Source organism: Panthera leo, chromosome C1 (genome assembly GCF_018350215.1).
Source record: "Panthera leo isolate Ple1 chromosome C1, P.leo_Ple1_pat1.1, whole genome shotgun sequence".
NCBI lineage: Eukaryota > Metazoa > Chordata > Mammalia > Carnivora > Felidae > Panthera > Panthera leo.
In genome coordinates, this window is record NC_056686.1 from 125,213,666 (window position 1) to 125,235,521 (window position 21,856).

At 51.6% G+C, this 21,856-nt stretch overlaps 2 protein-coding genes across 4 annotated transcripts in view; one reads left to right on the forward strand and one right to left on the reverse strand.

Annotated features, from left to right (window-relative positions):
- The window catches only part of MGAT5 (alpha-1,6-mannosylglycoprotein 6-beta-N-acetylglucosaminyltransferase), a 338,284-nt gene extending 329,154 nt beyond the window's left edge, over window positions 1-9,130 (forward strand). For all 3 annotated transcript variants that reach the window (XM_042948514.1, XM_042948515.1, XM_042948516.1), the window contains 2 exons: window positions 2,816-2,973; window positions 8,562-9,130. In XM_042948514.1, the coding sequence (XP_042804448.1) occupies window positions 2,816-2,973; window positions 8,562-8,760 (357 nt within the window). In that variant the 3' untranslated portion in view covers window positions 8,761-9,130. The remainder of the gene's footprint in view (window positions 1-2,815; window positions 2,974-8,561) is intronic.
- A 5,571-nt stretch (window positions 9,131-14,701) lies between these two features.
- TMEM163 (transmembrane protein 163) overlaps window positions 14,702-21,856 on the reverse strand; it is a 238,859-nt gene continuing 231,704 nt past the window's right edge. Inside the window, exons 7-8 of the mRNA XM_042948518.1 lie at window positions 17,919-18,060; window positions 14,702-16,634 (exon numbers count right to left, since the gene is read on the reverse strand). Of these exons, the coding sequence (XP_042804452.1) occupies window positions 16,574-16,634; window positions 17,919-18,060 (203 nt within the window). The 3' untranslated portion in view covers window positions 14,702-16,573. The remainder of the gene's footprint in view (window positions 16,635-17,918; window positions 18,061-21,856) is intronic.

Below are 21,856 nucleotides of genomic sequence, written 5' to 3' on the forward strand. Positions count from 1 at the left end.
TTTCAAGAATTATAAGCAAAGTTGCTTGCATTAGTGAGCCAGAAAAAGAGCCAAAAAGCAACACTTAACGTTTTCCAAATATCTGTGCACCTACTCGGTGCTGACCAGTAACTCCAGTGATCGTCACGTGCTTTCCTTCTTCCTGTTTGGTGACAGCCATCTTCATGGGATGGACAGAGTACCAAAGGCCAGCCAGTGAATTTCCATATGCTCCCAGGGAAGGGAGGGACAGCCATCAGCGAACAGTGATCTTCTGTGGGGTGCCGTAGGTCTGTGCAGTCACCCAGTTATTGTGCTGCCTGTGGCTTAGCAGGCACATGGATTATGTTCAAGATCATTGTGAATCTGAGGAGTCAAGTAAGGTCTGCTTACTGCTCTGTCTGTGGTAAGCCCAGACACTCTGCTCCCCCTCCCACCATGCATCACTTTCAGCAGGTTAGCCTGGATCCTAATATCTCTAAACAATCCAGTGTATTTCTATCATCTCTGCATTGTTAGGCTTTCTGGAATCTTCTGTCTTCAGCTGATGTGAGTCGGTGTTCAAGGTGTCTCAACCACACGCAGTAAAGGATTTGTCTTCGTTAGCCACCAAACTCACTCAGCCTCAAGCAGTCCAGTCCCCTCATGATAGAATCGTGTGATATGGAGGGCCACAGTGGGTTTGCCCTACTTGTTGGGGTCTGCGTCACTGATTTGAGGAAACTAGAATAGAACCCAGCACTGACTACTCACTACCTGCCAGTCAACTTTCTCACCATGTAACAGCATCACGTCTTTCAGGGAGGAGGCGAGGAGAAGCAGGAGCCTTAAGAAGTCTCAGTGTCATCATCTTCACTTTCCTAATGAGTCAGGATGTACCCTCAGAACTGGCTGCCTGCAGGGCCTGGGGAGTGTCCCCTTTGCTCTTTTCTGTTTTCTTTGGCTCACTAAAAGTCATACAAGCCCAAACTTAAAAAAAAAAAAAAAAAAAAAGTGCAAGCAGTACAAAAGGGCCCTCCTGGGTGTACCTCCGGCCTGCTCCCTGGGGCTGCACCCACTTCATTGCTAAGGGACAGGACAGTGGCAGGCCCTGCCTGCAATGCTCCAAGTGACCAGCCCAGGGGCCGGGGGGGTATGAAACATTTCCTCTGCTGGTACCAGTTCTGGGAGCCCAGGGTCCTGAGATTACAAATCAGCTCATGTACACAGAGCAAGGAAAGGAAACATGAGGACACAAAATATTCCAGGAGGACGTACACTGAAAAGTAAATTTCCTTACCACTCCAGACCATGTTACTTAGTTCCCTTCTCAGCACCACCCACACCAGACAGATTCTTGTAAGGAGCTGATGCGTGTTTGGAAGAACCTTTCCAGCTCCTCCCCCACTGCTTGACACAAATGAAGACACACTGTACACCAGCCTTCACCCTGCTTCTTTCAGCCCTCAGTATGTCCTGAAGAGGTCTGCATGTCAGGACATAGGAATCTGTTGCATCTTGGAGTATAGTTTGTGTTTAAACAGTTAGCTGTAGTCTTTTGCTTCTACTCTGGCAGTGCCGCTGTGGTACCCTGTGTGGGTTTCTTTGAACCCCATGTGTCCCCGTATGTCTGTAGGGTGCATTCCTATCAGTGGAATTCAGAGCCCAGGGTCCTGAACCCCTCTGAGTACTCCCGAGAGCTAGTCTGCCCCAAGAACAAGTTAAGCACACGTGGCTGCTCAGGTGTCCTGCCCAGGCGCCACCTTCTGCAGCCTGGACAGCCCAGGGACTCCGCAGTTTCCCAAGGTTTCCAACTACACTGTGCAAGCCAAGCAAGCTCTGGGAGCCAGACATGCATGAGTTCCCACCACTGGTACCTGTTCAGGGTTGCCTCAGCACAGCCCAAGTGCAAGCCTGGGGTTCCAGGTCACAGAGAGCTTCCTGCTCCTCATCAGCCCTTTCTCCAGCTCCTCCTGGTCTGCTCGTCACCCAGGGCACCCGATCGTGCCACACAGTGGCCCTCCCACCCACGTCTCATCCCTCTACCCACACTGTGACTTCCTGGGACACGCTAGATTCCTGCACTCCCTCTAGATCCCAGAATGACTGGCCCTGCCTCATTCTGCATACCCGCTGTGGCTTCTATGCTGCAGGTACCTCTCTGTGGGGGGAGGGGGCGCCAGAGGGGAGGGAGTTGGGGGGGGCAGGTCCCTTCACGTCCTATCCTACGTCTTCTGACTATTTCTCTAGCTGTGACATTAGTGCCCCATTATCATTATTGTCACCTAACGAGCCCTGAGCGCCACCAAGGCCGTGGCCCCACAGTAGGCTCTCTCAGCCACACCTGCAGACTCCCTTGCTTCATGAAGTCTGAACTAGCACTCGAAAAATGGTGTCATACGAGGTAACTGCCAAATTGGGTAGACACGGTCAAAGCCTTGGGAATCAGAGCCAGAACAGAACAGCTGGTGAAGGTGGGCCCAGAGGTAGACCTTCAGGGGCAGTGACTTCTCATGGTGGATGGATGGGAACGATGAGGATTAACAGCAGCTACTGGCAGGTGCGATGCTGTGCCATGTGCACATGCCTTGTGCTCCCATTCATCCTCAAGCCCTGCGTGGGGGATACTGTTGTCCCCTTTGTGGCTGAGGCAGCTGGTGGGTAGAGAGAGGTAAAGACCTGGCCCAAGGATGTGTTCCAGCTGAGCCCGGTTGCAACCCAAGTGTGTGTGGCTCCCACCTCCTGGCCTTCGCTGCTCTCTCGGCGGGATGCTTCACCTTGTGTGGGCAGCTTGGCGTGACAGCCATCCCCACCTGAGTCCTTGGTCCCTGGACTGATGGTTTCATTGTCATTTTAGGATTTCTGCCATGGGCAGGTGATGTGGCCGCCTCTCAGTGCCCTGCAGGTGAAGCTCGCTGAGCCTGGACAGTCCTGCAAACAGGTGTGCCAGGAGAACCAGCTCATCTGCGAACCTTCCTTCTTCCAGCATCTCAACAAGGACAAAGACATGCTGAAGTAAGTGCAGGGGTGGGGAGGGCCAGCCCAGACTCCAGCTCACCTCCGGGCTGCCATTGTGCCGAGAGGGACAGGGTTTGGGGAGCAGGTGGCAGCATGGTCCCCCTCTCCGCCCTGCCCCACAGAACGTTAGGCCAGCAGTTCTGGTGTTAGATGAGATCACCTGGCATGCTGATATATTTGGAATCCATATGGGGGTGTTTTATTTGCATAAATAACGCGGTGTTTGGAATTGGAAATTGTGGGATGTGTTCATTTGGCTCGTGATACACCCAAGATCTGTGGGAATGGAGATGGGCACAGAACCACAAACATGGAGGGTCCTGCTCCTGGGCTCCCCTGGCAGAAGCCAGGTCTGCAGAGCCTGATCCGTGTAGGTGGCAGGTCATGGTCCATGCTGAAGTGTGGAGCCCGAGAGGAATGAAAAATCAGCATAAGGAGCTGGCTTAGAACTGCCCACGGCACATCCCTTGCCACCTTCCCCTGCTGCAGCTCCCATCCCCTTTTGCACTGGATTGCAACACCCTTGGAATTCAGTACATTACAGGGGCCTGAGCAGGCCTGACTTCCCAGCCCCTTGGCAGGGAGGCGGGTGCAGCACAGGCCAGAGCTGTGCCCAGAAGAGGCCTTCTGTATTGCCTGAGTTTTTTCTCCTCTTGCCTGCATTACTTTTAGTGATCCCATTCATTTCCCTTTGCTTGGCATTTTGGTTTTGGCATTTGCAGATCCCAAATTTCTACATGAGGATTCTTCTGGCCTCTGAGTCATGACCTCTGTCCGTGCTAAATCTGTGCTCCCAATTTCTATTACACCCACCCTGGGCCACATATTACTTAATTACCTAGCCCCTCCCCCTTCCCCCTTAGTTGCCCTGATTAAGCACTTTCCCTTAAGAGACTTGCTATGTCCCAACCCAGGTACTGAGGAGAGCCATGGTACCGTCCAGTGGTACTGTCCGGTCTCGAGCAGGATGTTTCAGGAATAGTGCACTCACTGCCCATGGCTTGCCTGTCTCCCATTCTGGCTTCCTGCCCTATTACAGCAGTTGGCCACTGTGGTTGTCTGTGCACAGAGGTCTGAGCTGGCCTGGTCCTGTGTGTATGTCTTCTTATTCTCAAATGTGGTATAAAACCCTTCTTAGAGAGTTTGGCCTGTAGCATCTCACCTGCAGGAAAGCTCTCAAGCAGGGATGTGGAGCATGCTATTTTTTTTACCATTCTTTTTATGTGAAGGCCGAGTTCAGAGGCTACCTTGATTCCACTATCAAAACAAATGCCAGAAGAGAGGCAGTGTGGCATCCTACACCGCGACCAGCAAAACTTTGTGATGGGGCGGTGGTGGTCTGATATTTAAGGAAAGACTCATGGTACTAGAAGCTTCCATTTCCAAAGTACATATCCTGAATTCTCGGGTTCCAGGAGGGGCTTCCTATTGGCTCCTTTTGCGGATAACTTCTGTAGCAAGGTTGCTTTTTGAGAACCCTGAGTATCTCTCTCTGGTTATATTGGAAGTGTGGTTTCGCTGGGGATAGACTAGGGAGTGTGCATACAGAGCTGTCCATGTATAGTCCTTGTCTCCACCTCTGGAAGAGGAAACATAAGGAGCTGCATCCTGGGAATGGAATCCAAGTGAGACTCCTCTGCTGCATGGTCCTTGATTCCCGGCCAGGCAGGAGTCCGGGCTCCCACCTATGTATGATGATCACGACCTGGTTCAGATAGGACGGAGCCCCACACAGCAGGCCTGTCTCTGGGACAAAGGTCTAGATCCAGTGGAGGGACAGGAAGGAGAGCCAATGGGTTAATTTCCTCTGCTCCACTCATTTTCTTACCTGTAAAATGGGGGTATCCTGTGTGAGGGTGAGATAATGTGTAGCTGGTGCCCAAGACAGAGCAGAACAGCCCCTTCATCCAAAGAGCCTTGGGCAGCGGAGCAGGCTTGAGGCTGCCACGCTGAGACCAGAAAACCAGTCCCCTCCCCAGCCTCCCTCTGCACCTCCCATACCATGCAGAGCCCATTAGAGTGGAAGGCCTTGTGGGGCTGTCCCATGGCCAGGCCCTGTGCCATGGGATTGCTTAACAACCCTCTCCCAAACCCCATCATAGCTACATGGGTTTTCTCCCAAGGAGGCTGCAGTGAATGCTAATTTTGTAATAAAGCTGCCTGAAATTAATTCTCTGAATGTAAGAGCCCTATTGAATACCTTGTTCCTGCACTTGTAAATACCGATAATGTTGTAGAACCCCAGCTATCTGGCGGTCTATTGAGTACCTCCTCACTATGACACAATCCTGGCTCATCCATATTCATGGCCGATTAGCAATGAGTGGCTCCCACAAGCCCATGCTACTTTTTCTTCTCCAACTTGGGGCCTGGTCTGAGCGTAATCTCCTTTTAGTCTTTGGGTGTCTGTGACCTTGAAGGTCCACCTATCCTCATATCACATAGATCAAGGCCTTTGGAATGTCCTGTGCTCTTGTCCTGAATCAGGGGGAATCAGGGAGCTGATGCTGGAGCTCCTGTTCATGCAGAGCCTGTCGTAAGTGCTGGAGAGGTGACCACAAAGTCTTGTGCACAGAACATGCATGATTCAGGTGTGGCCTGACGTGACACAGACAGACCAGGGGCGGGGGTCCAGAGGCAGAGGCCCCAGCAAGAGCCAAAGTCCATGCTGGTGTGGCCCTGTAGGGAGGACCTCAGTTCCATAAACAGGAGCATGTGTTCATGTGACACCTCATTTGTAAGTTTGCTACCTATTTTGGTGCCTGAGTCCGAGTGTTCACAAGTGAGTTTGGGGGACTTGGTGGATTCAGGGTTGGAATAGGCAGGGGGAGGGGGTGAGAGAGGGGAGGAACTCAGGAGCGGGGAAGAGACCAGCAGATGGGACCCTGTTTGCATCCCTTCACCCTGTGTGTGTCTGTATGTCAGGAGGAATGGGTTGTTTCTATCCCCAAAGTTGGGGCTTTGCCTTTTTATTCTTGGTCAAGAGCTATAAAATGTAAAGCAAGAGCTGATGGGCCTCAGAATCCCACTGCCATCCTGTAAGAGGCCATTTGGGGAGAGGTCATCACCACAGGGTCCTGCAGAGAGGAAACAGTGTGCTAAGGGTCTCTGAGAGAGAGAGAGAGTGAGCGAGAGAGAGGGAGTGTGTGTGTGAGAGAGAGAGAGAGAGAGAGAGAAAGACAGAGACAGACAGACAGACATCACAGGAACAGGGAAACTGAAACAGCACACATGCTCTGAAAAGGCAGGGGATCCACCGGTGAGGAGTGAGGACTGCTGGGCATGGAGGCTGGTTTCCAGATGCACTCTAGCAACTAATTCAGCAAGGATGGTGGAGTGCTCTTCCTGCCTGCCCAGTGCTGTGGGACAGGGGCCTACATGCTAATAGAAGGGAAAGCTCCCTGGGGGCCAGGCAGTTGGATGGCATCCACAAGTGTGTGGGGCCCCATATTAGCCGAACCCTCAGGGAGCTGCCTCATGGCAGGTCACATGGAGATCTGGGGAATACCAGCTGCTTGAGCATTGTGTGGTGGTATTTGGACCCCATCCCCAGGCAGGCCACTTCTGCTGCAGCCTCAGCTGAGATGTGTTCACAGACAGGCACACGTGTGTGCTCACATCCCAGGAGCATGTGCCTGGGGTCTGAGTTAGGTGACCGGGGGCAGGAGCCAGGAGGCTTTCTTCATGGCTTCTCCCAATTATACCCCTCCCGTGGGGTCTCAGACTGGTTGTAGAGATTTCCAACTCGGGTCAGCATCTACTAGGCAGATGGCTGGAGCTAAGACTTAGCAGCTGCTAGAATTCACCTAAATAAAGAAATAACCTAAGCATAAATCTGTATTCTAAAGCTACATTCCATCTGGACATTTCTAATGCACAGTTGAGTTTTGGAGAACCCTTTCTGTGCATAGGCCAGAGGGGTCCTGTGAGAAGGACCTGATAGCCCCAAATCTCTGACTCCTTTTTTCTCAAGGAAATCTATAAATCCCCACTTCCTGTCTGTGCCATCACTGTCTGGGCACCCACACCCCCCAGCTGGCACACCAAGACCAGAGGTGTTAGGGCATTTAGAGAAGTCACAGAGCTCCCTGGTGACTACAGGAACAACATGACAGTGGGTGAAGCCCTCCTGAGCACCAGGGACCAGGCAGGCAGGCCCAGAGAACTCTTCAGAAGCCCCAGCAGATGTGCTGGGAATTGCCCAGTTCACATTGGCAAGGGCAGGCGTGGGCCGGACAGTTTATCGGCTGGAGGAAGACGAGAGGGGGCAGGAATAACAGTGAGTACGATGCTTTTCCCCTGACATTTGGAAGCTTCCCAGAGGCAGCAGGAAGCCTAGAGTGCCCCATCTGGGTCCCCATCTTGTCAGCAAGAATCAAGATTTATGTGAACAAAGCAGAACAGAGATGGTTGGCCTGTGTGTAAATTCACACCCTCCGGCAAGGGAGGCAGGTGACAGAGCCAGTGTCTGCCAGGCCAGGGTGATCATGGTGACAGTGGCGGTGGTTGTAGTAATGATAACGGCTGCTGTTTATTAAATACTTAACCCAGAGCTACCCTCTGCCCAGTGCTCTGGAAGCACTAATTTAATTTCTGCATCTCCCCTGTGAGTTAAGGATTATTTGTCCCCCCTCTATACAGAGAGGCTTGGTCATTTCTCCATGGTCTCACAGCTCATAAGGGATAAATTCAGGACTCATACTCAGATCTGTCTGGCCCCCCTATACTTTTTCTCTGAACTAGTCCCCACCTGGCATATAGGACACGGTGCTGGGCACCTGCTGAGGCCTCCTTGTTCAAGGGGAGACCGTGTGGGTGGGACCGGTGTACCCCAGACCAGAAGAGAAAGGATGCAGCTCTTCTTTGAGGTAACAGGCCAACACGGTTGGTTGTCCCCAACCTGAGGAAGCAAAGCCACAAGGGTTTGCAGTCAGGGCTTGGATTCGGACTCATGCTCCACATGTCCAGAAGTCTCAGGTGCTCATGTCTCAGGAAGTGGGCGGGAGGGAGGCTGCTATTGCCACACACCAAGGTGACTGTGGAAGTCCAGTGAATTGATGCCCTGGGACAGCACCCTCCCCTGGGAGACCATCTGATTGCCTTCCAGTGGGAGACTAAGGCCATGTCCCATGAATTTTTTTTAAACCATCAATAAAAACATTAAACATCATTTCTGGAAATCATTAAATAATGTCCATCTTTGCCCCAGTCTCACTCCTCTGAAGTAACCATTGTTAAGGCTTTAGGGTGTAGCCCTCTTACCTTTTTAAGCACAAGCTGATCCCAGTCTCCATCTCATTCTGTTACTTAACCTTCCTCAGGTTACGTTACAGACAGTGCTTCTGTAAGCAGCCTTGAATACACATTCACACACACACACACACACACACACACACACACACACACACCTTTCTCCAGCCTGGATTCCTAGTGGTGGGGGAATTGCTAGGTCAGAGGGTGGCTACCCTGTCCTTTCTACAGCAGATGAACCAAGCGTGCTCCCCATACCTGAAGTGGGATGGAGGTGCCAATGACTAGGACAGTGCCCGCATCTCCAACCCTCATGCCTTTCTCTTCCTCTCCAGATATGAGGTGATCTGCCAAAGCTCAGAGCTGGCCAAGGACATCTTGGTGCCCTCCTTCGACCCCAAGAACAAGCACTGTGTGTTTCAAGGTGACCTCCTGCTGTTCAGCTGTGCGGGCGCCCACCCCAGGCACCAGAGGGTCTGCCCCTGCCGGGACTTCATCAAGGGCCAGGTGGCTCTCTGTAAAGACTGTCTATAGCGGCCACTGACTCGGCCCCACACGCACTCTGCTGGGGAAACGGTGGCCCCAACACCATCGGGGCAGGGCCAGGGGGCAGACGTCATTCAGGGACTCTCGCCAGAGCCTGAACTTGATGATGGAAGGTTTCAATTTGGTATTGCTCCTTCTGTGGTCAGAGCACCATGGCAGAGTTTTCCCCAAAATGAAACAAGAGCAGATGTCAAGTGGGGAGCCTGGCTTCTCGCTGGCACAACTTCATTTTTTATTTCTTGAGGAGACTGTGTCTATGAGGCTGCTCCGAGGTAGAGGGAGAGTCTCAAGATGCATTTAAAACAGAACCAGAGGAGGAATGGAGCTTGTCGGAAAGAACTTGATACAGGAACATTCCTAAACCCATTAACTTATTTATTTGGGTGGGTGGGAGGGGGAACAGGGGAGGGCAAAGAGGGATTGATCACATGTCTTGTTTCTTTGATTTCCCACTGTTTACTGTCCACCTTCACTGTATTATTATTCCCGTCTGCTTCCGGAAGGAAGCAGGAGGGAGACAGGGTGCACTGTGGGGCTGGTGGCTTGCTTGAGGGCAGCTGCGGGGATCTGGATCCTCAAAGTGGATGGTGGCAGAACAAAAGAAAATCTTGTGTGTGCTTGACAGATGGCAGCTAGAAGACGGGCACCTCCTGGGTGCGGGGACGTGCCTGTGTTGTTCTGAGAGCCCAGCCAGGGACCAAAGATGGGGCTGCTTTGCAGTGAGAGCTCCTTTCCTTGACCCTCCCACTTGCCCATCACACACACACACACACACACACACACACACACACCTCGGCCCTAATTTCTGATGAGGATCCCTTTGGGAAAGAAAGAACACGACTGGGGAATTGACATTTGCTACTTTGTGGTAAATCTACCCTCCCTTAAATGCCACTGGAAGGAGGAAAGTACAAAAAGGGGACTAAAGGTCATGCTTATTTACCCCTAAAGAGGTTTATCTGAGCTGGGGTGTGGACACCCGTGAAGCTGGCCCCTGAGAACCAGTTCCACCACCAGAGCTGTGCTCCAGACAGATGCGCTTGTGTCTAGTCCTTCTCATGTCTCATGTCACCGACGTCCCAGAAATGAGGCTCTCAGTGGACCTGATATTGGCAGGGGGAATAGGGCAGGCCAGGACGAATGTGGTGGGCAGTCCTGGCCGCTCACCCTTGGGTGTGGGGGTGTGTGTCTTGCATGGGGTTGGAGTCTGATGCTGGCTCTTCCTCAAGGCGTGACTATTCTGAGGGGCATATTCTGAGTTGGCAGGTTGGCCCCGTCAGTCATTGGATGCCCCTTCCAAACCCTGGAGTCCCCAGTCTCTGCCTTGGTGTGAGTTCCCCGCCCCCACCCAGCACTGTTTCAGTGCTCTGGCTAGAAGTGTGTGTGTTTCCTGTGAAGCCCCTGGCATCTCCATGCTGATAACAATGAGTCCTTTTCTCCCTCTTACAGAACATCCCAGTTATGAGCTGTGGTGTCATCCATCTAGCCCTCACTGGTGGTTTTGAGTGCCTTGGTCACCTAACACCGTGCTCCCCACCTCCCACAGCAGTCCTGTGCTTCCTAGCCCACTCCCTGCCATCTGAGACAGCCAGCCCAGCCTCGGCCAGACAGAACTGTTCGGCAGGGCCGATGGCTGGTTGGGCCTTCGGGAAGTGAGCTAAATCACGAGGATCACACGGCAAGTGGAGCCTTTAGGTAGCGGAAGTCAGATTGTGCCTGCTTCTCGATTCTTCCCTAGTGCAGAAGTAATATCAAATGCACAGCCAGCCTTTTTTTTCTTAGTCTATCAGTGGGTCTGAATTGTACCTCTGATCCCAGAGAGTGAAGGGGGTGAGGCGGAGCAGCCAGGGTCTTCCCCACCTCTCAGGTGGCTCCTGAGCACATGTGACAGACTTCTGATAGGGAGACCTCTGCCCTGAGCGTCAGTGCAGGGGCCCCTCAGGAACTAGCAGAGAACAGCTTCTACCTGGGCCCAGCAGCAAGGGTATAAGTCCAAAGGGAGTCTTGGTTATAGGGTGTGAGTGTGTGTGTGTCTGTGAGTGTGCGTGCATACGTGTGTGTGTGTGTTCCTGAAGTTTTGCAAGGGCAATGCCGGCTGTGAGAGAAGCAACGGCCTTCTGTGTTGTTAGGAGCAGTTCTTCCCTAGGAATGGGTCTCTTGGTTTCACCCTAGGTTGTAGGAATTTGCTTGAGTTCCCAGGGCTGCAATTCCTGGGCCAGTGCCGCCCTCTCCTGGGCTTTTGTGGGAGCTTCCAAAAGTGAAGATGTCATGCAGGCATTGGACCAGCAGGGGGAGCCTATGGGCTGAGACCGATTTCTCTAGCTCAGCCAGATTAACCCATTTTGCAGAGCTGTTTAAATAAGCACAGGGACTCAGAAAACAAGGAAGTTGAAAGGCAACATTCCCAGAAAGATGCTTTGCCTGCATGGTATTCCAAAGGCTGCAGGGATTTATGGATTTATGGCTGTCCCGTTTGCTGAGCTCAGGGCCTCTCCGCCTCCCCATTCCTCTCCTCTGTATCAGGACTCAGGTCAAGCAGTCCAGCAGAGCACTTTATTTCCTGCACTTGAAGATCCCAGCTGCCCACCCCCCAGCCCAGTAGTGGCCAGAAGTAAGAAGAGTTCTGCAGGTGGGGAGCTGCTGCTTCCCAGGAAAACCCACACCCCAGCTGTCCAGGGCTTTATGAACAGAGGCGGCAACACCCAAATGTACAGCAGCTCCCAGGCCACCAGAAGCGTGGCCCAAGTCTGGTCTGTGACCCACAGGAGGAAATTGGAGAGGGCATCTCCATCTGCACTGTGTGAAAGGGGCACGGTCCCTGGCTGCCCTGGGAGAGAAGGGTGCTTCTCAGAGTAGGAGCTGGGAGCCTTTGGTGGTTCTGCTACTGCCAAACTGAACGGAACCCTAAACCCATTTTTAATTGATGATTTCCACAGGGACAGAAATCCCGAGTCAGGATCAGTGTCTTCCTGTGTCCTAGGCACACCTTGCCTGGTCTGTAAGTTTTTGTATGTTTTTTTCCTAAGTGAAATTTGGCTTCCTGCTCCCCACCCCCCTGCAATGTTATCCTAAAGTCTTAAAAAAAAAAAAAAATGAGGGAAATTTATCTAATTTATTAAAAGAGAGAAAGCTTTCCTTTGAAACATAAACACTTTGAGAAGTAAAACTCCTGAAAGGGGAAACACACTTACTTTAATGCCAGTAAACACCTCATGTATCTCATGTATATAGTTTGATTTGCACATGTACAAATGGAGATACTTTTTGCATTTTTGCCTGGATTGGGTTTTTGTCACTGCTTTAGTTGGCTTTTTTTGTGTGTGTTTGCTCTATGTTTCGAAATATTAGGAATCTGTTTCTTTGATATTTATTGTTTTCACTTTTGATGTGCCTTTTCACTTTTCTTTGGGATTGGTTTTTAGAATCTGGGTACCATTTAAGGAAGATCACAGACTCCTCCAGCTTAGAAGACACATCCTTGTATCACTGCAGATGTGCAGGCTGGGCTCCAGAAATGCCCTCCAAGCCCCCTGGGCCACAGCATAAATGCCCACACACCCATACGAGGCCACAGGAACCCTCAGGAGAAGGACTGGCTTCCTCCAGACCAGTCTGTGCCTCCCTGGCCGCTCCGGGTCTTTGGCTCTGAGGACAGCTGGTTGCCAGTGTGCTAGTAGGCCCGTGCTGCCTGCCAGCCATGCCCTGGGTGAGGTCTGAGTTCATGAGCAGCACTAGCCCCAAAATACTTTTTCTGATCATCATAAAGGGAAAAGAATAGGCACCCTTTTTGTTTCCTTAGGGAACACAGGGTTTAGTAAAGGTGATGAAACCGTATGCTGTGTACAGGTGCGTTTGTGCTTTTTAGACCAGACTGAGGCCACCCCATTTCTCCAAGGTGGTTTACCTAGATTGTGTATATAATTGGGACAGTACTAGCCTCTTCCATGACCCCCAAATCCTTGATTAAAAAAAAAAAAAAAAGTCTATTTTGTTAACGACAGGCTCTGTTGTGTTACTATTCCAAGCCTGGATTGCTTTATTTATTTGAAAGTATTTTATTTTCCATAATGGCTTCATTCTAATCCCATCCATCCCATAGGGCTGCAGCGCGCCCCCCCCCCCAAGGGCAAGAGATGGATGGACATAAGTAGATCCAGACTTCTTTAGGAAGGTGGGAATTTCCTAAAGCCGAGGGTGGGTTCCTTTCATTCTTGTTGGCTTCAACAAAAACCGGAAACTCAAGTTTTTATAGCAAAAGGCCAAATTAGCTGTACAGTCTCAGAGGCAGAACAAAATTACCCTAGCTTTTGTAGCACCTAGGGTTTTTGTGAGGATTCAGTGTTTAGCAGTGTCTGACACGTAGTAAGCCCTCGTAAATGTTAAGTATTATTATTAGCATTTCATAAAATTTGAGAAGGAATACCTACAGGAAAATACTATTCCCAGTTGATGGAATGTGGTAGGAATTACTGGTATAGGTTATCCAAGCCCCGTGCGTGCCCGTCCTGCTGGTTGAAATGTTACTGTATCCCTGAATGCACTGATTTGCAAATATGCCTGACTTCAGCCCCAGATGAAACTAGGCTGTAGGTATGTGTAAACTGGAGATGAGAAGGGTGACCCACATGCTGGACTTCACCCCTCTGGTGTCTTCTGGACCATTCCAGGGTTCTTCTCTGCAGAACTGTTTGAGCTAGAAATTAAAAATAAGTTCTCTAACAGACTCTACCCCTTAAATCAAGCTTAACTACATTCCTCTGAAATGAAATAATAAAGACTTTCTGTGTTGTTATTTACGGAGAAAGGAATGACCAGTTGAACACTTTCTCATCCCCCAGGAAGTCCCTTTGCTGTTCCCTGCCGGCCAGGGTGGCTCCTCCACAGTCCAGCCCACAGGGATCAGACCCTGGGCTGGTTAGCTGCCATGTGTTTGTTCTGGCCCCAGTCCCCGAGAAGACTCACCTCCCCTCCAGGCCAGCTCAGCCTGGGGACCCCCAAGACTGACCAAAAGTGGAGCCAGGGGGTGTGAAGGGGCGGCGGGGGAGGGGGGTTAGAATCACTCCTGAGGGCTACTGCGTTTCAGTGGTGTTTTCCCAATACACCTCTGTCAGTTTTCTTTTTGTTTTATTGGGTTTTTAGTCTCTTTCTTCCTTGATTTATTAGAGTTTTGTCTTGGCACTATTCTGGATAGACTGCAATTGGGAATATGGAGGAATTTGCCGGAGTGTAGGGTTTTTCTAAGTTCCTTTGGATGCTTTACTGAATCAGCAGTCCTGTACATCTTTGGATGTAAGATTGGAATTTACCTTCTTAAAAGCACCATTCCCTTTACCCCAGATTCTTTGGCGCCTTAGGACTAGCCCCACCCTCCCCGTGTGTTGAGGCACAGCAAAGGGCAGCTGTGTGCTCCTGTGGTGGGGGGGTGGAGTGGCAGGGGTGGTAGCGGGCACTCAGGTGGGCAGTGCCATGGGCCTTGAAAGCCTTGCTGGCACCGGAGGATGGGAACTTAGCAGAGTCCACCACCTCCTCCAATGCCAAGGTGGGACAGACCTGGGAAGCATTTTGCTCACTGTCATGCCCAAGTATTAACAGGACAAGAGCAGGATAATCAATGCCAAAGGAGATGGTGATACCCCTTCTACTGTAGTTGCTGTCATAACCTTGACGTCCTTAAGCTAACGGCCATTTGCGTCTGTGTCCCCAAACAGCTCCTGGTACAACCATTTTCTACTGTTCACTTCTGGGGTGACGTAGTGCAGGATTCTACAAATAAGGTGTTGCTGTCCAAGTGTACTGTACCGGCATAGAGAACACTGCTTTGTTTTCCACTGTTGTAGAGAAAACTAGGGAGAACTTTATTTTTCAATAAACTTTTGTTGTGTGACAGGTGGCAGTGGTTTTTGGGGGTCAGTGGGGGGGGGGGTGCAGGGTCACCGATGGAACAAATCCAGCTGTGTCCTCCAGTGCCGGCATCCACTGAGGACATCCCACCATCTGCAAACACCCTGTGGAAAATGCTAATGAGAAGGTATGTTTAAGGGGTGGGGAGGGAAGGGTTTTACTATGGAGTGTTCTATCACATCCCCCAATACTGATGTCAGAGCACGCCCCCCGCTTTGCATTCACCTACAAGGGAACAGAATTGGCAAGAGGATTCGTGGGCTTTGTTTTCTTTTTGAGATGCCCTGGAAACAACAAAGGTCATGGCCAGCCTTTCTGCAGCCGGCGGTATTCCTGGCTACTGCCTGGAACGCAGACACCATGCAGTTCTCATCATGCATCTATGGGACTCAGGTCCCCAAAAGTGCCAGCAAAAACTTGAATGCTTAAGTTTGGGGGGTACTACATCATAGCTTCCCCTCCCTGAGCTTCCACAATGTAGATGAGCTACAGCGAGAAAAACGTGCAAAAAAGAAACCTATCGAATCTTGCATTTCCCAGATCCACTCATACAGTCGACCCTTTTTCCCATGTGACATTTTAACATCCCATAGAACCTCCTCAAAATGCTGTTGGAGGAAGGAAGCTACACGGGAAGCGTCAGATTGAATCAAGGTCAGTGACCCCTCAGAACGAACCACCTCCCCTCAGCCGGCCTGAGACAGCCCCATGGGAGATGGGGCACGGCGGGCAGGGGTGAGGGCTGGGGGGCAGAACCCGGCAGTCCCAGGCACCCCCACATGCATGTGCAACCACCCTACCTCACAGGGTCTGCAGAGCCCATTAGGACCGTCCTTGAGGGTCTCCCCGCTCACCACCCCCAGGCACAAGTGACTCCTTCCACATCATCCTTCACACCGGAGTACCTACCCAACACAGTGACGCTCCAAGATAACCTCCCCGTACCATACAAAACAGGTAAAGGTCTTTATTGGTCAGACACTGTTGCTTGGACAAGCTGCAGTGCCAGAGGTACAGAATGTTGTGTGTCAGGGGAACATTTTTACAGAATCTATACCTAATGTTACATCAACGGAGAACATCTTGTTCCTTACAGAGGGGCAAGCCATCTCTAACAGACTGTAATGTACCATTACCACTTAACACAGCATATAGATATATGCATAAATGGATAGATTATATAATTATTTATTACAAATAAACTGTAGTTTCACATCTCTCAAAAATGGATCCTGTTTTTACATGTATGTTCAGGTTCTGAATGTACAAGAAAGGGTCATGTGCTTAGTTCAACCATGCAAAGCTCATACGTGTATCACTAAGTACTTTTAAAAATAGAATGGTCTCCTTTTGAACTCTGTTTAGATTGGGGATTAGTAAAACAGTATGAAACTAATGAAATACCTTGATAGAAATTAGGAAGTGATCTATACTGATGGTTCTGGGTATGTAAAGGGGTGAGGGACAGAAGGTACGGTCTTCCCTTAAAATCTGCCAGGAGATACGAGAGTCTGGAAGTGGAGGTGGGTCTGGGCAGGTGCCATCCAGATCAGGCTTCAAGCACCACAGAGGAGCTTTTTGCCACGTAGAGATTGTATCCTACCCACAAAAACATTTTTACTCCAGGAAATAAAAAAGGTCAGTTCTCGCTGGAGGTGGGGAAGCCTGTCCTCACCCCTGTGCGTGTTGTCCTAACATATTTGACAGGGGCAGTGGAGCAAGGGGGAGCAGTGTGGACCGACCAGCTGGGCAGACCTTGTTCCCAGGAACACAAAAACCTCCTAAAAAGTAACTGGATGTTCAGTTAAATATTGGCACCATCTGCCTGCGTGGAAACCTGGTCCTCTTGACTGTCTTCCTGCGGATGCCGAGCAGCCCGCTCTGGCCCCGCTGGCCGCTGTCACTCAAACATCTCGTAGTGGCGGGTCTGCCTCACCCTGGGCACCATGTCAATGAGGAGTCTGCAAAAAAGCAAACACGCAGGTCACCCCAACAGCCCTGGAGCTTAAGCACTTGGGGAAGCAAACAGAAGGCTTTTTTAAAGCTATAAATCACATACAGTAACATTCAACCTTTTTATAAACAATTCAGTGTGTTTTGGTATATTCATAGATTGCACAAACCCTAATTAGCCACTGTCGAATTCCAGAACATGTCTATCGCCCCATCCCCCCTGCAGTCAGGCCCCGGTGGTCCCCTCCTGTGGAACCTGCTCATGTACTCTTGGTCTTTACGCTTGGGTCTATTCTGGACATTTCGTATGTGTGGAATCACATACGTGATCACATAACGTGGCCTTTCGTGACTGGCTGCTGACACCATGCTTTTGAGGTTCCGCCACGTTTTGGCATGGGGCAATAGTTTGTTCTTTCTGGGGCTGAGGAGTACCGTGCGGCTCTACCATACTCATCCACTCACAGACTTTTGGGTTGTGCCTACTATCAATAACTTTGCTGTGATGGTTGATGTGCAAGTCACTGCGTGGCTGTGTGTTTTCATGGCTCCAGAGTAGACAGCAAGAAGTGGGAACTCCGATGTTGAACATTTGCAGGAACGACTCCTGCTTCACATTGAAACCAGCAATGGGTGATGCTCTAGTGTCTCCTCATCTTGGCCAACGCTTATGGCCCATCTTTATTATAGCTATCCTCACGGGATCCAGGAAGTGCGTCAACAATTAGAAACACAACACCTTTTAGAAACGTTCTCTCAAAGCCCGGCTCTAGCCCGGATGTGTGAACACCGAGTCAGTGATGGCTGGGCAGCATTTCTTCAATGAGAGGACTTATGGTGGGTTTATCCTCACAAGTGGTCCTTTTGCACTGACAAGTCCCTTTTGTAAAAAGTTTCCTTAGGTGGGGTCTGTCCGGGTGGTGCTGCTGGGCCCTGCCCCCTGAGCATTCCACAGAAGCAGGCAGCAGGAGGTGCTTACCCAGTGTGTCATTACAGAGAAAGGGAAGGACACACATCCTCAAGCACAAAGAGAGAAGAGGAAGACCGTGGAGCAAGCTGTCAAGACCACAGATAGAAGTAAGCCTCTGACAAGTGGCCTAGGCTTTAACTCCTAAAAGCCCTTGGCTCCTTTCTGTGCCAGCCACAAAAACCTCTGACCCCTGCTGGGGGCTTTTCCAATCACCTAATCTCTCCCAGGCTCAGGAGTGTCACAGGTGCAAGGGGTGACTGTCAGGAGTGGAAAATATGGCACTCCTGGCTACTGGGAAAGCAAAGACAAAAGGAGAACTTACTTGACCCCGTAGGCAAATATGGTGAGGCCGATGAGGACGCCTATGCTGCCGTCCAGGTACCAGACGGCCGCGTTATGCTTGAACACCTCCGCACTCAGAAGGATGGAGAAGCCCATCACGCCACCCACAAGGGAGTTAAACCCTGGAGAGACAGCAAAGAGAGGCTGACAGCAGTGCCAAGTAAACTTTCTTAGCCACCAATGAAACCACCCAAAGGCCAGGCGTGCCTCCACATCCTGTGCTGCAAGGAACGCTGCCCAGAAGCACTCGAGAGTGACAGCCACCACCTCAGACACCCACATGGTGCCTTGGCAAGTGTCCAGGCCCTGCCAGGCGCCGAGGCCCATGTGACACGTTTGTCGTCACTGTCCCACACACAAGAATGCAGACCTCAAGAGGAGCAGGGGCTTCTATCCCTGTTGAACTTGTAGGGTCCAGGACAGCATCTGTACACAGGAGACACTCAAATCCTTGGTGGCTCAAATGTCTGCTGGACCAAAGACCAACCTGGAATCTTCTGCATCGTATCAAGTCAGATTTTTATCCCACTTAACCAGCGAGAGAGCTAAGCTGAGCAGAGTGAGGCTCAACCCGTTGACCGAAGGTTACACAGATTGAGAAAGGCAGGCTGGGACTCTACCTGAACCCATGTCCTTTCCCTCCAGAGCCTCACATCAGCTGGGGATTTTCACTCTCCAAGAAAGGAAATGCAAAGTCTAGAATTTGTGACAGGGTTGCAGAGATGGCAATCAAAACAAAACTGGGCGCTAACAGATACTGACCAGAGTCTCCTTTCACAGATGGTGCCTCATTTGATCCCCACTTCATTTGACCTGTGAATTTTCAAAAGCCCCATGGGAATGAACAGCTTGGAGTGGCCGCCGGGGGTCACACCTGCCTCAGCCTGACAGTAACCCCGAGAGAAGCTTTAGGCCCATGCACCTCCCCCACAACAGGCGCCCCTGCGTGTCTGGGGCAGCTCCACCTGCTCAACCCAAAAGCATTGGCATCAGGTTCAAGCACAAAGATCGGGACTGAACCACCTCATGTGCATACATAGGGGGCCATACATGTGGAGAGAGGAGCTGAGCAACGCCTACATCCAACCCCTTTCTCAGGATCCAAGGAGTGGACTTGGGCAGGCCACTCCCCAGTGATGGGAACAGCTGGACCTAGCGGGCAAGGAATGATGGTCACTGAATGGGACCCTCCCTCTCTCCCCTCAAGTCTGCCTTCTCCCCACTCCAGCTCTCTGCTGCTGCCATGACCGTGGACTGCTTAGAGCACGTTGGTCCAGACAACACTACATCATTTTCCTAACACCAGCCCACCACCCACTGTCCGCAGCTGCTGTCCCTGCATAGAGCCAACTTCATCTCTGTCCCCGCTCCTGAAGCATCCTTCCTGGAAGAAGCCTCACATCCCCCTTCTCAGACTCCTTCCTGAACCCCATGCCACCTCCACCACAAGCTCAGCTCTGCTGCCCTTCACACAACTCCTGGAAGAGCTGTCTCCCTGCCACGGCTCCTGCTCCAGTCACCCTTCCTCCTCCGGCTCCACTGTGGCGAGGTCATCAGTGACCAGGCTGCCACCTTCCAGGGATCATAACCTGTGCTCTGCTTCACAGGGCTGGCTCTCCTCTCTGCCCTCCACCCATCCCTTCCCCATCCTACTGCTGGATCCTTCTCCTCTCCCCTGGGGGCGCCCCCTTCCCCGGTGCAGTTGTGGGAACCTCTCCTCTGCCTGTGCCCTCCCCACATGCTCTCTTTGTTCTGACCTTCTGCTGAGCTGGAAACCCACCCCTAAGCATCTCCAACTGAATATGGTTGAAGCGAAAATCTCAATTTTTGCACCCAAACACCTGGCCCTCTTGCTACCTTCTCTATATATGGTGCCACCATCCACCTAGTCCAAAAATCTAGGACCCCGTCCTTAACATCGCTCACACCCAAAATACCAAGTCTGACCAGTCAAGTGATTCTTTCCAGCTGTTACCTCCCAAAGTCTACCTCTCACCATCCCTGCGCACCTGCCCCTTGACTGCACCCCTGCAATAGCCTCTCAGCATCTTCCCTGCTTCCCTCCTCCCCACACAGCAGCTGAAGGCCTCCAATCGAAAAGCTGCCCAATTCTGAATAGCATTCAAACTCTGCAAGGCTGACATGAGCAACCCCAGCCACCTCTCCCCCATCACACACACGGACCTCCCAGTGCATTGTGCTCCAACCACACTACCACCTGCATCAGCCAGCCCTGGCATCCCCCAGAGCCTCTAGACTCATCACTGTCAGCCTGTACCTCTCTTTCTGGGGCGTCTCATGCTGCCTCCTTCCCAGCCTGAACTCTCAGCGCCTGAAAATGATTCCTCCGTACCCATCCCTCCTCTCCTACCTTCTCATTCGTGCTGTTATCATCCTTCTGCAGAGCTCTTCCCTTCCAAAGATGGTATTTGTACTGTTTTTCTTGTTACAGATATAAGCTTAAGGACAGGGGTTTTCTCTCTTGAAATATTCCAAGTCCCAGAACAGAAGCTGAGGTGATTACTGCATTAATCAATGAGTTAATAGATGGAGGAGAGGAGGGAAGGAAGGCATGGAACATGGCCTGGGCTGTGCCAAGAGGGCTCCTACTTAGCAGCAGCTGGACTCAGCTGTCCTGAGAGAGGAAGCCATCCCAGGCAGGGCCTGTGGTTAGAGTGCTAGAGAGACACCCCCGCTCCCCACCTGAGAGGGGAGGTTGGGAGCTCAGGCAGAGATTTTGTTCCCGCAAGGCAGAGGGATAGTCAGAGGCTTCCTGGAGACTCAGCTTCCCCACTCCCTTCCAAGCTTGCTCAAGGGTCATGCCTGGAGAATGCTGCCAACTCAATTTCACCTGAATAAAGGTGATGGGGACTGGAAAAGGCAAACACCTCCACCTTCCTCCCATCCGGGGGCCACATCCTCCAAAGGCCAGGCCAGGGAACTATGAGGACACAGAGGCCAGGACTTGCTGGGAGCCTGGAGCTAGGGAGGGCTCTGCCTGCACTCCCATGTCTAGCCAGGCCATCCCTGCCTGCCACCCACAGTGAGCACCTCCACCCTTCACCAGAGGTCTCTTCTGATGGCCAGCCAGCCCAAGAGCTAGCTCTAGGTGCCCTAGAGAGAGCAGGCCCCACCCCATTTTGCTTCCTGGCTTCCCCACGTCAGTGTGGCCCCTGTGTGGTTGTCATCTATGGCTTCTCTGTGCTCACCTACCTTTAGACCATGAAGAAATGGGCTCACCATCCTTTCCATCTCCACTGTCCATGCAGCGCCTGTAGCAGACGCTTCTAAACCCTATGTTTTAAAAGCATCACGGCCCACCTGTAGCCCTTTGTCACGGCAGTGGGAAGCTTTGTGCCAGCTGAGTCCATCCCGGGCCCTGGCATGTGGAGCACCCGGGCCCTCCCTGCCTCTTTGGTTAGCCCATGATGTTGCCCTCTGCAATCACATCCTCAGTGGTGCCTCACCCCTCGCGAAGTAGGCAAACAGCAGGTCTGGAGAAGCAGAATTTCCTTCCTGTCCACTGATCCATCAAGATCCCATTTCCCCTTCCTATTATGAGAAGCACGCATTGACCCTCTTGCCTCCAGCTGTCCCTTGCATCTTCCTGTCCTTTTTAATACAAGGACACAGGCTACCTGGGCTGCAGTTAACATCTTGGGCTTTCTCAAAGTTGGGGGAATTTTGTTTCAGGGTGGCTAGAAGAAAGGGGGAGACAGGGAGGAGCTGACCACTGCCCCAGGGCACACTGGATTCATTTGCTCCCCGCTCCATCTTTATCAGGGGCACAGGTGAGCCCCTGGAGCCCTCAGAGAAGCAGGTGGAGCTCAGAGAAGATGCAGAGAACAGTGAGAGTCCCCCAGTCAGCCACTAGGTGTCCGCTCAGCTCCACCAAGTCACCTTGCTGTGCTGGGGCCC